The following is a 16726-nucleotide window of genomic DNA, read 5'->3' as shown; positions in this document are numbered from 1 at the left end:
TATTGCTTCATTATCACTCAAAATGCATGTAACCATCTGGAAATTCTCACTTATTACTCAAAGTTTAGAATGAAGTTTAAAAACTAAATTTAAATCCTGTAAAAGTAAAAAAAAATGCCCTCAACATCACCACATATATTAAGTGTTTAAACAAATATTTCCTTTTTTAGGACAAGGAAAAGAAAAAGAGATAAAATTCTGTACAGTTTTGGCAAACCTACCACCTGAAGTTTTGTATACACCATCAAATCTGAATAAGAGATGAAAACCACTTTCACTATCCAGCTACTATTTGTGGGGAACAACATTTCAAAAGTAGTCAAAGGCCTTAGAGTACCCTTAACTCATAGATGAAATCAAACTAGGCGTGGCTTAACAGAAATCTTCTGTGATCTTAAACACAAAAAGGAAGCTTACAAGAAGTGGAAACTTGGACAGATGACTAGGGAGGAGTATAAAAATATTGCTCGAGCATGCAGGGGTGTAATCATGAAGGCCAAAGCACAATTGGAGTTGCAGCTAGCAAGGGATGTGAAGGGTAACAAGAAGGATTTCTAAAGGTATGTTAGTAACAAGAAGGAGGTCGGGAAAGTGTGGGACCCTTACTGAATGGGGGAGGCAACCTAGTGACAGATGATGTGGATAAAGCTGAAGTACTTAATGCTTTTTTTGCCTCGGTCTTCACAGACAAGGTCAGCTCCAAGACTGCTGCACTGGGCAGCACAGTATGGGGAGGAGGTGAGCAGCCCTCAGTGGTGAAAGAACAGGTTAAGGACTATTTAGAAAAGCTGGACATGCACAAGTCCATGGGGCCGGATCTAATGCATCCGAGGGTGCTGAGGGAGTTGGCTGATGTGATTGCAGAGCCATTGGCCATTATCTTTGAAAACTCATGGAAATCGGGGCAGGTCCTGGACGATTGGAAAAAGGCAAATATAATGCCCATCTTTAAAAAACGGAAGAAGGAGAATTCGGGGAACTACAGACCAGTCAGCCTCACCTCAGTCCTTGGGAAAATCATGGAGCAGGTCCTCAAGGAATCCATTTTGAAGCACTTGGAGGAGAGGAAGGTGATCAGGAACAGTCAACATGGATTCACCAAGGGCAAGTCATGCCTGACCAACCTGATTGCCTTCTATGATGAGATAACTGGCTCTGTGGATATGGGGAAAGCAGTGGACATGGATATATCTTGACTTTAGCAAAGCTTTTGATACGGTCTCCCACAGTATTGCTGCAAGTTGAAGTATGGATTGGATGTATGGACTATAAGGTGGATAGAAAGCTGACTAGATCGTCGGGCTCAACGGGTAGTGATCAACGGCTTGATGTCTAGTTAGCAGCCAGTATCAAGCGGAGTGTCCCAAGGGTCGGTCCTAGTGCCGGTTTTGTTCAATATCTTCATTAATGATCTGGATGATGGGATGGATTGCACCCTCAGCAAGTTCGCAGATGACACTAAGATAGGGGGAGAGGTAGGGATAGGATAGGGATAGGGTCCAGAGTGACCTAGACAAATTGGAGGATTGGGCCAAAAGAAATATGATGAGGTTCAACAAGGACAAGTGCAGAGTCCTGCACTTAGGATGGAAGAATCCCTGCTACAGGCTCGGGACCGACTGGCTAAACGGCAGTTCTGCCGAAAAGGACCTGGGGATTCCAGTGGACGAGAAGCTGGATATGAGTCAACAGTGTGCCCTTGTTGCCAAGAAGGCTAATGGCATATTGGGCTGCATTAGTATGAGCATTGCCAGCAGATCAAGGGAAGTGATTATTCCCCTCTATTCGGCACTGATGAGGCTACATCTGGAGTAATGTGTCCAGTTTTGGGCCCCCCACTACAGGAAGGATGTAGACAAATTGGAGAGAGTCCAGCAGAGGGCAACAAAAATGATTAGGGAGCTGGGGCACATGACTTATGAGGAGAGGATGAGGGAACTGGGCTTATTTAGTCTGCAGAAGAGAAGAGTGAGGGGGGATTTGATAGCAGCCTTCAACTACCTGAAGGGGTTTTCCAAAGAGGATGGAGCTAGGCTGTTCTCACTGGTGGCAGATGACAGAACAAGGAGCAATGGTCTCAAGTTGCAGTGGGGGAGGTCTAGGTTGGATATTAGGAAAAAACTATTTCACTAGGAGGGTGGTGAAGCACTGAAATGGGTTACCTAAGGAGGTGGTGGAATCTCCATCCTTGGAGGTTTTTAAGGCCTGGCTTGACAAAGCCCTGGCTGGGATGATTTAGTTGGGGTTGGTCCTGCTTTGAACAGGGGGTTGGACTAGATCACCTCCTGAGGTCTCTTCCAACCCTAAACTTTAGGAAAAGAAAGAAAAACACATTTAAAGCCTTAATTCTCACCCGGAGATGATCAGAATCAATATATTCTTATTGGCCCAACTGTACCCACCTACACTGTAGCTGCACCATGTGTTGAGGCACAAGGAGTTGTTGAAAACTACCTTAATGCACACCTAAACTGTACACCTTAATGCATCCTTTGGGGAACAAGAGGCCCCGAAGTGAATGGGGACAGATGGAAAGAAAGTGGGGCCATGGCTTTGCTAGACCACCCAGCTGAGCTGGCTGGGCACTCAGGGAGGAGTATAGTGCACCAGTTGAAAGGGGGTATCATTGGGTTTACTCCCTTTGTGCTGTGGGGACTCCTGCAAGCAGTTCCTCCTGGAGTTCCCCTTGGGGCAAAGAAGCTCGACACCACACAGTGAGAACAGCCTAAAACACACAATTCAACCCTTACTGAGTAAAGTACTTAAGCAGATTAAATTAATAAAATTTTGCAGCCAGAGTCACTGTTATATCATTATACAATAAATATTTGGAATATTTCCATCTATCAATAATGCCATCTGTCCCATCCAATACAAATGGACTACAATCCATATGGCTTATTTTTTCTATTGATTACTCTGATGAATGAGTTAGCAAAACCACTCACAAAATCATCATATTACATGACAATGTCATTAAAATGATGCGAAGAAAAGAAAAACACAAGATGATACTTATCCTGAAAACTGTCAGTTCAATCTACAGGAAGTTTTAGAAACGTTATGCTATAAACTTAAAAAAAAAAAAAAAAAAAAAAAAAGGAAAAGCTCTGAACGTTAACTACTGGGTTAGCCAGAAACTGCCCTAGCACCTGAACACAGAAAATTATTATTAGTAATTATTTATATTACAGTAACTTGTAAAGTGTACTGCCTGCTTTACAGACATTCAGGAAGACACAGTCCCTGCCCCAAAGCATGTACAAGACGCATGAAAAGTGGGGGAACAGAGGAGAAGGGTTACAACATACGAAGTGATTGGTGTGATAACTCCAAATGGCTTGTTGTTCCAATTATTTTTTCGCCTTTGACTATTCATATTCTTACCCTTGTCTATATTCTATTTTAATTGCTTCTGCTATTATCTTTTGTTTTATCTTGACTTTAACCCTTGCCTACCTCTCAACTATTTACTTCCACCATAATCACCATGTAAACACAATCCATATGACTTGCTGACCCACTGTTTCCGGCTTGGTCCCTGTGCTGGTGGCATGGGCAGGTAAGGGGAAGGAAAACTTTTTTGCCCCACAAGCTTCTCCTGTGCCTCACTGCTGGTGCTGTATCTTCCTGGGGACTGGGCTTTTAAAAGGGTTGCCTTTCTGAAGAAATAAGAACTGGTGCTGACTCTGACGTCCTCTGTCTAGCTTTTCAAAAAATTCTCAGTGAAACCTTGTTTGCGAAGGAACTCAGATTCTCACAATGTCAAAAGCAGCAAGGGAAGCTTTTCAATTACCACCATGCAACACTCAATACTTCTACAGGCATTTTGTGATAACTAAACATTTATATGTCTGTAACACATTTCAGCCAGAAGGATCCCAAAGTGTTCAACACTGCATAGGTAAGGAATCACTCACCAACACTGAAATGTTGCCATACTCAGTGTTGAACACAGCGGCTGCTGAGCAGCACCCAGCTATGATACACAAAAGCTCACAGTAGAAAATGGAAATTCCTGTTGCCATCTGAATCACAAGTGAAATTGGCCTAGATACTGGGGTTAGCTTCCCTATTCTTACAAAAAATACCCTTTTGATCTTTAATAACCACAGATGGTCAGGATCTTAGCTTTCTGGTTCATCTGAAAGACAACACCTCCAGCAGTACTGTCATCTGCTAACACCATCCTGGGGCATTGGTTCAGTACTGAATCACAGGGAAGAGTGTGTGATGAGCCACTATGGAATTCATGCAGTATCTGTGCTTTCCTTGGAAGTCTAATAAACGTACTGCCCAGGCCTATCACGACTTAAATTATAAAATCTGGTAAGATTACAGACAGAAGCTATATAATTGCAGGAAATTGATGGTACCCTGCATGAATGTTCTTAAATAATCTTTTACCATCACCTCCCGTTCATAATTCAGTATTTCTGATGTTATCTTGCCTTTGGATCAAATGGAACAACAGATCTTTATTTACTGAAATAGACAAAAACAAACAAAGCTGAGTTGGAAGTTATACAAGAATATTATTGATAGGTAGTGCACTTTCTAAAACAATTCAAAATCTTAGAAATTAGATGTCTTTCAAAACCCAGTAAATTTCCACACATAGTTCAGAAGCCTAATTTATGAATTTACTTTGGGATTGACACATCTTTAAAAAACAAGAGAAATGAATTTTCTGAGAACATTATGCAATATATTTCATAACAGCAGTGACTTGGTTCTTAACCTGTTTTCCTCCATTTGAAGTTAAACTATTGCATGAATAGAATGAGGTGAGAATCTTTTACCAGGTATTAGGGGTTTTCTTCCCCTTTCACATTCCTTCAGTCTTGTTTTGAGGTAATGATCAAGTGATCTCTCTCCTGCCATACATCTCCATCCTCTGACAAACAGAGGCTAGGGACACCATTCCTTACCCATCCTGGCTAATAGCTATTAAGGGACTTAACCTCCATGAATTTATCCAGTTCTCTTTTAAACCCTGTTATAGTCCTAGCCTTCACAACCTCCTCAGGCAAGGAGTTCCACAGGTTGACTGTGTGCTGTGTGAAGAAGAACTTCCTTTTATTTGTTTTAAACCTGATGCCCATAATTTCATTTGGTGGCACCTAGTTCTTATATTATGGGAACAAGTAAATAACTTTTCCTTATTCACTTTCTCCACACTACTCATTATTTGATATACCTCTATCATATCCCCCCTTAGTCTCCTCTTTTCCAAGCTGAAAAGTCCTAGCCTCTTTAATCTCTCCTCATATGGGACCCATTCCAAACCCCTAATCATTTTAGTTGCCCTTCTCTGAACCTTTTCTAATGCCAGTATATCTTTTTTGAGATGAGGAGACCACATCTGTAGGCAATATTCAAGATGTGGGCATACCATGGATTTATATAAGGGCAATAAGGTATTCTCCGTCTTATTCTCTATCCCTTTTTAAATGATTCCTAACATCCTGTTTGCTTTTTTGACTGCCGCTGCACACTGCGTGGACGTCTTCAGAGAACTATCCACAATGACTCCAAGATCTCTTTCCTGATTAATTGTAGCTAAATTAGCCCCCATCATATTGTATGCATAGTTGGGGTTATTTTTTCCAGTGTCCATTACTTTACATTGGTTTCTGTAAAGGAAAATCATTAAATTTCATTTGCCATTTTGTTGCCCAATCACTTAGTTTTGTGAGATCTTTTTGAAGTTCTTCACAGTCTGCTTTGGTCTTAACTATCTTGAGCAGTTTAGTATCGTCTGCAAACTTTGCCACCTCACTTTTTACCCCTTTCTCCAGATCATTTATGAATAAGTTGAATAGGATTGGTCCTAGGACTGACCCTTGGGGAACACCACTAGTTACCCCTCTCCATTCTGAAAATTTACCATTTATTCCTACCCTTTGTTCCCTGTTTTTTAACCGGCTCTCAAGCCATGAAAGGATCTTCCCTCTTATCCCATGACAACTTAATTTACGTAAGAGGCTTTGGTGACCTTGTCAAGGTTTTCTAGAAATCTAAGTACACTATGTCCACTGTATCCCCCTTGTCCACATGTTTGTTGACCCCTTTCATAGAACTCTAATAGATTAGTAAAACATGATTTCCCTTTACAGAAACCACGTTGACTTTTGCCCAACAATTTATGTTCTTCTGTGTGTCTGACAATTTTATTCTTTACTATTGTTTCAACTAATTTGCCCGGTATGACATTAGACTTACCAGTCTATAATTGCCGGGATCACCTCTAGACCCCTTTTTAAATATTGGCGTTACATTAGCTATCTTCCAGTCATTGGGTACAGAAGCTGATTTAAAGGACAGGTTACAAAGCATAGTTAATAGTTCCGCAATTTCACATTTGAGTTCTTTCAGAACTCTTGGGTGAATGCCGTCTGGTCCCGGTGACGTTTATCAATTAATTAATAAGTTAAGTTTATCAATTAATTCCAAAACCTCCTCTAGTGACACTTCAATTTGTGACAATTCCTCAGACTTGTCACCTACAAAGGATGGCTCAGGCTTGGGAATCTCCCTAACATCCTCAGCAATGAAGATTGAAGCAAAGAATTCAGTTAGTTTCTCCGCAAAGACTTTATCGTCTTTAAGTGCTCCTTTTGTATCTCAATCGTCCAGGGGCCCCACTGGTTGTTTAGCAGGCTTGCTGCTTCTGATGTACTTAAAAAACATTTTGTTATTACCTTTTGAGATTTTGGCTAACTGTTCTTCAAACTCCTTTTTGGCTTTTCTTATTACATTTTTACACTTAATTTGGCAGTGTTTATGCTCCTTTCTATTTACCTCACTAGGATTTGACTTCCACTTTTTAAAAGATGCCTTTTTATCTCTCACTGCTTCTTTTACATGGTTGTTAAGCCACAGTGGCTCTTTTTTAGTTCTTTTACTGTGTTTTTTTAATTTGGGGTATACATTTCAGTTGGGCCTCTGTTATGGTGTCTTTGAAAAGTGTCCATGCTGCTTGCAGGGATTTCACTTTAGTCACTGTACCTTTTAATTTCTGTTTAACTAACCTCATTTTTGCATAGTTCCCCTTTTTTAAATTAAATGCCACAGTGTTGGGCTGTTGAAGTGTTCTTCCTACCACAGGAATGTTAATTGTTATTATATTATGGTCACTATTTCCAAGCTGTCCTATTATAGTTACCTCTTGGACCAGATCCTGCGTTCCACTCAGGACTAAATTGAGAATTGTCTCTCCCCTCGTGGGTTCCTGTACCAGATGCTCCAAGAAACAGCCATTTAAAGTATCAAGAAATTTTGTCTCTGCATTTCGTCCTGAGGTGACATGTACCCAGTCAATATGGGGATAACTGAAATCTCCCACTATTACTGAGTTCTTTATTTTGATATCCTCTTTAATCTCCCTTAGCATTTCATCGTCACTATCACTGTCCTGGTCAGGTGGTCGATAATGTTCCCCCACCTTTCATGCATCTTGTACATTCTTTGGGGCAGGGACTGTGTCTTCCTGAATGTCTGTAAAGCAGGTAGTACACTTTACAAGTTACTGTAATATAAATAATTATTAATAATAATTTTGTGTGTTCCGGTGCTAGGGCAGTTTCTGGCTAACCCAGTAGTTAACGTTTAGAGATTCTCCCTTTTTTTTTTTAATTTTTTTTTTTTAAGTTTATAGCATAACGTTTCTAAAACTTCCTGTAGATTGAACTGACAGTTTTCAGGATAATTATTCCCCCCCACCCCGCATGACCTGTTCTGTCCTTCCGATATATTTTGTACCCCGGAATGATTGTGTCCCATTGATTGTCCCCACTCCACCAGGTTTCTGTGATGCCTATTATATCAATATCCTCCTTTAACACGAGGCACTCTAGTTCACCCATCTTATTATTTAGACTTCTAGCATTTGTGTACAAGCACTTTAAAAACTTGTCACTGTTTATTTGTCTGCCCTTTTCTGATGTGTCAGATTCTTTTTTATGTGAATGTTTCTCATCTGATCTGGCCCATACTTTATACTCTTCCATCCTCTCCTCCTGACTAAAACCTAGAGAATCTCTAATAATAGACTCTCCTCTAAGAGAAGTCTCTGTCTGATCCACGTGCTCCTCTGCAGCAATCGGCTTTCACCCATCTCTTAGTTTAAAAACTGCTCTGCAACCTTTTTAATGTTAAGTGCCAGCAGTCTGGATCCACTTTGGTTTAGGTGGCGCCCATCTTTCCTGTATAGGCTCCCCATCCCAAAAGTTTCCCCAGTTCCTAATAAATCTACACCCCTCCTCTCTACACCATCGTCTCATCCACGCATTGAGACTCTGAAGCTCTGCCCGCCTACCTGGCCCTGCACGGAACTGGAAGCATTTCTGAGAATGCTACCATAGAAGTCCTGGATTTCAGTCTCTTTCCTAGCAGCCAGGACGTCTCTCCTACCCTTCCCTATGTCATTGTTACCTACATGTACCACGACCACTGGCTCCTCCCCAGCACTACACATAAGTCTATCTAGATGCCTCAAGAGATCCGCAACCTTCGCACCAGGCAGGCAAGTCACCATACGGTTCTCCCGGTCATCACAAACCCAGCTATCTATGTTTCTAATAATCGAATCTCCCATTACTAACACCTGCCTTTTCCTAATGACTGGAGTTCCCTCCCCCGGAGGGGTAACCTCAGTGTAAGAGGATACCCCAACATCATCTGGAAGGAGGGTCCCAACTATAGGAAGGTTTCCCTCTGGTCCCGTTAACTGCTCTCCTTCCCTGAGCCTTTCATCCTCCTTAACAGCGCAGGGGCTGTCTGACTAGAGGTGGGACAAATCTACAGTGTCCCGGAAAGCCTCATCAACATACTTCTCTGCCTCCCTTAGCTCCTCCAATTCCGCCACCCTGGCCTCCAAAGCCCGTACACGGTCTCTGAGGGCCAGGAGCTCCTTGCACCGAATGCACACATATGCCACCCGCCCACAGGGCAGGTAATCATACATACTACACTGGTCAAAGAAAAATAGAAAGGAAATCAGTGGATTGGTGCTGATATACTAGCCTTGACTAACACATCTTTTACTTACTGCTTCTGGTAGGTGAAGCCATGCAATGTTTCTAATTGTTGCTGCTCAGTACGGTGAGAGAAAAGGTATATATGACAAACAGCAATAGACATCTGAAATGAGGAAAAAAAACTAATATTTGGTAAATGAAATTGCTTTAACTGAAATGTATTATTATTTATTTGTATTGCAGTAGTGCCCAGAAGATCCTACAGGTCCCATTATGCTAGCCACTTCACAAATACATAGTAACAGACAGCCCTTGCCCTGAAGAATTTACAATTTAAACAGATTACGTATACAGACAAAGGGCACAGAGAAGTAATGTGGCTTGCTAAAAGGTAACTTAGCCAGAAAATAGAAGAGCCAGGAACAGAAGAAAGGTCTCTTAGCTCTCAGACTAGTTCCATGTTCATTATATCATGCTGCCTCTACATGACAATAGTTCTTTAATATTTTGATACCCACTTTCAAACATGTATCAGTGAAGTAATTTGGACAGTCGGAAACCATCTTCATTTTTTCAAGATAGGTAACAATGCCTAATGAATAGTGCTCATTTCTATCACTGAGGATAGTGATAAGAAAGGGACTAAACAGAACTATGGGTCTGATCCTGTGGCCCTTATTCAGACTAAGCTCCGATCGACTTCATGTTCATGCTCTACATTATCATCTTCCTAGAAGTATATTGTTTCTGTGTATATAAACACATATAGATGCTCACCCACACACTTCTCTATGGTCCCTTCCTTTAGACTGAATTCACTTCTGTCCTACACAATTTATGTATTGTATTTTGTACTCTTCTATATTATTGACATCAAATATATAGAATTATTCAACTGAAGTTTTAGAAAAATGTTATTTATGCAGGAGAAATTCATCTCACATCTTTATGATACCCTACTAGTAATTTTTTGGTGTTCCATAAATAAGCCTTGGCAGTTGAGAAGTATGATATATATTATTTAGGAACAATGTTAAATACAAATACCTCAGTAATCACAATACACTGTCATTTCTCTGTTAAATTCAGAACATTCAACAATCAAGCACAAGTCTGAAAGCCCTTTGAAAATTTAATTAAATCTGTGGTTTATAATGTCTGGTCTGGAAGAAATGAGCTTTGAACTGAATAATTTTATTTGCACAGTTACACACAGTCTGTTTTTCATGGAATGACTGAAACTGAATAATTCCAATCTATACATTGTTTGCTCTTATTAGGTAACCAGTAGGTTGCTATTCATTCATGCCTATCTTTGGCCAATGCTTGAAACGAAGAAAACTCTTTTGAATAACAGAATGTTTTTGTTTGGCTGGCTGTTTTTTTTGGCTAGAATAGAACATTATTTCATGCTATAGTGGCCCAGGGCTGTAGTATTGGGACACCAGCAAAGAAAGGGAACACACAATAAAAGAAGAGAGAAAATCCTGTCTCTTTAATGCACTCACCTTTCAGTGTGCAGCCACAGTGCCTTGTCTGCTCACAGAAAAGTAATACTATGGCTTTCTCCAGTTTGGTTCAAAGGGATTTGTTAAGTAAGTGCCAGATCCAGGAAGCCTGGAGGTCTCCTGGCTTCTTTGCCTCCACAGATTAGGAGAAGGAGAAGAAGTACAGCTCTCTAGTTTCCCCAAGGCCTTCAAGTCTCCTGGCTCTATTCCTCCCTGGTCAGAGGAGAGAGAGAACACTCAATTCTCCATAAGAATGCCTAATCTATTATTTCCCCTTCCACACAAACCTTGATGGATCAAGGTGAGACTCTTCTGTTTCCAGCTGGCAGGCCAGGCAGCTTCTCAGAGAAAAACAGGCCTCCCTTTGATAGAAGGGAGTTACCTCTTTCCCTGCCTTAGTGTGGGTTTTACATAAACCATCTCCCACCAGTAAAGGCCTCAACACACTAAAAAAACACAGCACCCAGACCTCTCTTTCCCGAGCATGATTATAGAGGAAGTGGTAGGAAACTGGTTATAGCAACATTTAACTTCCACTGATATTTTTAAGAACCGTCCAACCCATCTTCAGGCCAAGCCAAGGCACAGAACTGTTGCAATGATGGACAATCTCCCAGGATGACTCACAACACTGAAAAATGTGATGCTTTTTAATCTTTCCTCTGTTTTTGACACTGCCACTCATGAGGGATTGACCTCCTTATGGGACCTGACAGGAGTTTATGAAGTGGCTCTAAATTAGCCTTTCTAACAAATCCCACAGAGTGCTATTGGGGAGCTAATCCTTCTCCCCAAAAGTTCTCATATGTGGAGTCCTGCAAGGCTCATACCTGTCACTGCTCTAATTTAAATTCTCTTTGAGACAATCATGAGCTGACCTGGGCTATGATACCAGCAATTTCCTGATGACATGCAGTTCTATATATATGCATTTTTCACCTTGCCCAGACAGCCCTATCTCCCAGCAATTTCAGTACATGGAGGAAATATGAGAGTGGATGAAGAATGGCTGGGTCACATTGTACCCAGTAAAGACTTAAAACAGACTAGGAGGAAAAGGGAAGCGTTTCCAAGAATTGGAAACCACCACCAATTTGCCTTCAAATGAGGGCACACACTTCCCATAGACAAAATGGTGTCTATGGCCATGTTGCACTCATCGCTGCCCTTGACAAATAGCTAGACACACCAAAAGCACCTTCCTCCAGTTGTCAGCTAACATGAAAAACTTGACTCTTCTCTCCCTGACAATTGTGGTCCTGGAATGGGACTGCATAAGATGTTTGTGAAATTGTTGCATCTGGTGCATCATGAGATGATCCATCTCCTCAATGATTCCAGCTGAAGAGAGCATATTACACTGGTGCTCTGGAATCCGCACTGGATTTCCATTCACTAATAGTTCCACTTAGAGGTTATGCTATTAATCTATAAAACCCTTAAATGAGTAGAAGCATATTATCTTAAGGACCATGTTACCTTAAGGAAATGCCATGGCAGTTGCAATCCTCTGACATAATTATGATTAACAAGTATAAATTCTAAGAAGAAAGAGATAGGGCACATTCTCCACAGGAAACAGGAAGAGTCTAAGGGCTTGTCTACACTTAGAAATTTTACAAAATATCTGTTATGGAATAATTTTTCTGGAATAGCTATTTTGGTAAATTTCCAAGTGTAGATAAGCCATAAACTGCCTTATTCAGATCATGCTGTAATGACTCACCTTTTTGCCAGTACATGCCCCCCAGAAAGGACTGGAGCAGACGAAAAAAATCTGACATTATGCCCCAAAAAAAGAAGCTACAGGAAGTGCAACATGCACAAATAATACAGTTGAATTAAGAAACTGAGATCCAAGGTTGGTAGAGCTAAACGAGTAGTAGGTGAAGGCCAGGAACCCTAGAGAGGCAGCACACTCATTCTCAGAGAAATGGAAGGCATTATTCATTAGAGTTCCCTTCCAATAAATGAAGGAGAAATATGATGGTCTTTGAGTAAAATTGTGTGCATCCCTCCTCATTCAAAGAGAGGGCTGCACTGATGCAGAGGCGCTGAAAGTGGAGGGGGGAGAAATAAGGGGAAAGGAAGGTTACTGAGCAGAGTTTAGAAGATTCCTTGAATATTTGTATTACACATGAACTCAACTTCAAAACAGTTTCTTCTGCTCTAGCTATCTGTTCCCCTTAGAAGTCAGAACACTTTGCGTCACTTATGGTAATTATGTACTAATTATCTCAAGTTTATCTACCTGTAAAATGGGTATTATGCAGAAGTGTAGTGACCATTCATTATTTAATGCCTGTAAAGTTCTTTGAGATCATTCAAGAAAAAAATGGAACAGGAATATAAAGTATTATTATTGCATCATAAGAAATAATTGTGCAAATTATTATATTGTCAGAGAGGATGAGAGTCAGTAATAGCCATGCAAACTTGCTCAGGACAGAATTTGGCCTTATGTGTTCAGGTGAAAAATAAGCAGTAAAAGCTAATGAATTCCATTTACATGAAAATATCGCTTATAATAAACACGGAAACAAGAAAACCAGCAGAATAATTCAAAAAACATTCAGAGAAACTGCCCAACACCTTTACAGAAGATAAACAGGCAGAACTATTTCAAATTGAATATTGTTCAAATTTTTTCAGGAGGGATTGGCTGTTCGTAAAGAATTTTTTAACTTATTGCTTTGGGGAATTAAGACAAAGTTAGTGATGACTATAACTTTCTATTAAGCAATTTTCCTTCTCAATTGTGCACAGCCACTTATGAGCCAGAACATAACAGCTCAATCAAACCTTATTATATCAGTTTTACTTGAACCCTTCTGAAATGCACTGAGAAAATTCTGATATTACTGCAAGACTTAGAAAAACCTTTTTATAAATTGACTTTTTTTTTTAAACTAGAAAGAAGAAAATGGATCTTACCTTTTTAAGTTCGCTTAATTTCTTTTGCCATATAGCGCGAGCGACAGGAATGTACTTGCTGTCAGTTACATAACAATTTGCCATAAGGATGTGGTGGAGTTCAATATTGTGGCTCATAGCTTTAAGGACTTTCTCGACATGGCTTAGGGAAACTGTAGCCTCAGTTTGTATGCCACCACCTACAAGCTGCATGGTACAAGGTACTAATGCAATCTGCCCAGCACAGTATAGAACTTCTCCAATCTAGAAGAGAATAAGAAAAAAAAGCAAGTTTGAATTTTTCTTTCCTTTTTATAAGCATTCTCTTTCAGCACTTGCTGTTCTCTGTCATCAAAGAAGCACCTCTGACTTTGCCACAAATGGAGCAAGTATGCCAACCTAAAGGTCATTTTCGACAGGGTTTAGTTACACTATAAAAGTATCACACTGTAATAAACTTTAGCCAAAGAGTTAATACATGGATGGTCAAATGTGCATAATCTTCAAAAGAATCAGCCATGAACTGATGAAATAAGTCTAGAAATATGTAAATTTAACCTTTCACAATGTCATAATATTTCTCTGCAATCACTGAAAGGGTTTGTGTCAAGTTAAAAATAATTTGTTTACAGCCTGACAACTCAGGTACGTAGAAAAATGGATCATTTTACTTCTACAATTTATGGACAACAATATTTTTCATTATTTTAAGGCAATCATATCAAGGTAACCATTCCCTATAGTGTATTAACCTAACAGCTCTGTTTGACGTTAAATTTTGCTATTGTTTCTACAACATGCCAATCCCCAAATATGCTGAATGGTTGGCTGATTCTGCTTTCTCCAAGTACATTTGCACAATCTACAAAGTTTCCAGGAGGTTAAACAGGTGGAGTTGTGGCCTACTGTATGTTATGGGTTTTTTTTACATATATGCATGACGACTCTGGTTTGCTGCTGCTTACATTTTTTTATTTTATTTTTATTTCTTTAGATGTATACAAACAGTACAAAGGCAACTATCCATAATACTCTTGGTGCCCTTGACATAACTTAAGTATCATTAAAAATAATACCCAGCTAACGGGCAGTTGTACAATTCATGATAAGCCACCACCAAGGAACAGGACACTGATGATTGCTGAAGAAGAATCTTACTGGGACCTAGGGTGTTGGGTTTACCTTCCAGAAATCTAACTAGAATGCCTGTTTGCTTCAAGAGCTAATTGGTTGCCAGATATACTGCTCAGACAGGGTATCTGAACAACGTATGTTATTTTGCGGCTAAAGCGTAGCTACTTTGGGCTGCTTTTCACAAGCTTATCGGGCAAGACCTACTGGGCAAAACTCTCAAGACCTACATTCTCAACCACAGCTAACAGAGGAAACATTGGTTCCAACTGTTCAGATATCTTCAGGACTTATGAATTTAATGTAAACATCAAGATCCTTCATTTCCCTTTTCTTTATTTCTCTAAGGAGTCTATACAATTTCTGAGCAGTGAATGTTACTCCACATGACACAAAAACTAAGTACAGAAGTTGGATGTATAGTGGGTGTAAGCAGCTTTGAAACCAGCACAGGAAACATATTGCTGTAAGTAGAGAGAGTTGGGGAAAAGCTCTGCTTCACTATGTAAAATTGATTGTGCAAGAATTCTTTATGAGAAATTTTGCAGAACTTTTTGTATAAACTGTATAAATTCCTCAGAATTAAGGCTAAGTAATAAAGAAATCTGTGTCCTGGAAGACATGGCAATCAAACCATGTGACAGACCCATATGCAACTCCAAATCTGTCCTCATAACTGTCTGTGTCTCACAAAAGACTCACACATGTAACTATTGGAAGAGTGTCTTACACAATTTGGCATACAAATTCTATGATTAGCAGCTGAAGAGGGGGAGGAGGCACAGAGGAAGCATAATAGACGAGCTGACACCCATCAAATGATCTTTTAAAACTGTATAAGATGTCTAAAATATTGTTTTGATAATGCTATATATAACCCCGAATTTTGAAAAAAGAAATGCAAGCAATATTTTGGTTAAAAAGAACAAATGGTCTTTTTTTTTTTTTTTAAAGACTCTTCTATTTTAAAATATGTGCCACTGAACAAGGGAGTCCAGCCAGCTATCAAGAGGCATACTGACAAGATAGGAAGCAAATCCAGGAAGATATGATTCAGAGAGGCACAGGTTTATTTTTGAAAAAGAGGCCTTTGTTCTCACCTCCGCTAAATTAAATCTTTGGATAAGACAAAGCCTCCAGTGCAGGTAATTTGTAATCTTCTATAGAGAAATCTCCCCAGCACCACTTCTCCTTCCCCTGTTAGGCCCCTGGCTTTACATGCATCACCCATGTTAATTACTAGATAGACAGAAGAGCTGTTCAACCAGTTCATTTCCTCTATTCTTGAACAGATTGTTTGAGACATAATATGAATACTAATTAATGATAAAATATCTGTCAGTGTTTTGAAATATGCACTAAGACAGCATTTTCTTAAAGTCTCCTGGATAGTTCCAATACAATTAGCCCTGCTGGTCATAAGCAGGGTCAAAACAAAACTCTGAAAGATTTGAGCAAAACTGGCAATACTTTTGGCTCAAATTCAGTGGGAATTGTGCAGAGATTTAAAAAAAAAAAAAACAACAAAAACCCCCAACAACCTTTTTTTACCCCTCTGTTCTTAACATACTTGTTTGCATCTTAAGACATAATTAATAGAAAAACTGTATTCCCAAGATGCCACCATGTTATAAAAAGGTGAGTGCCAGTGGGGGGAAGAAGGAGAAGGAATCAAAACAAGGTCACAGATTATTAGCAACTATTTTGCAGAGGGACATAGCTTAAGTTAAAAGGGGAAGGGGAAGCACATCCTCTCCTCCTCTTTCCCAATGGCTTGATCATGGCATACAACTATCAATAAACAAATAACCAACAAGGGCAAAGCAGCAAAGAACAAAGTGTTTTAGCAGGTTTCAGAGGGCTGTCTGTACAGTGTTTTAAATACTATACAGAAAGGGGATAGCAAAGTAAAAACCCATCTAAAGCTGGGAAGACTCCATAATATCTCATTTGCAGTATTGAAATCATACAACAGGAGATGTCACAATGTATGATGGCAATCCTTGTGTTGTGAAAGTGCTGGGCAAAACCTTGCTAAAGCTTTGCAACAGTTTCTTTGGAACCTCTATGACGACAATGGACAATTTAACAGACTACAGTTTCACAGAATATCGAGTCCAGAGAACCAACATTATCAGTGGAAACAGAAGTGCAATATAATTGTTATGCATTCACACACCAATGTCATCATTC

General features: G+C 39.8%; 1 protein-coding gene across 2 annotated transcripts in view; it reads right to left on the bottom strand.

The window, feature by feature from the left end:
• Nucleotides 1-16726, bottom strand: part of DPH6 (diphthamine biosynthesis 6) — a 349689-nt gene that overhangs the window by 81140 nt on the left and 251823 nt on the right. For both annotated transcript variants that reach the window (XM_024200992.1, XM_024200991.1), the window contains one exon: nucleotides 13424-13666. In XM_024200992.1, coding sequence (XP_024056760.1) covers nucleotides 13424-13666 — 243 coding nt within the window. The remainder of the gene's footprint in view (nucleotides 1-13423; nucleotides 13667-16726) is intronic.

The sequence above is a fragment of the Terrapene carolina genome, unplaced genomic scaffold (genome assembly GCF_002925995.2).
Source record: "Terrapene carolina triunguis isolate 2854851 unplaced genomic scaffold, T_m_triunguis-2.0 Scaffold96, whole genome shotgun sequence".
Classification (NCBI taxonomy): Eukaryota; Metazoa; Chordata; order Testudines; family Emydidae; genus Terrapene; species Terrapene triunguis.
The sequence above is the reverse complement of the archived record's forward strand: the minus strand, read 5'-3'. Positions and strand labels throughout refer to the sequence as shown.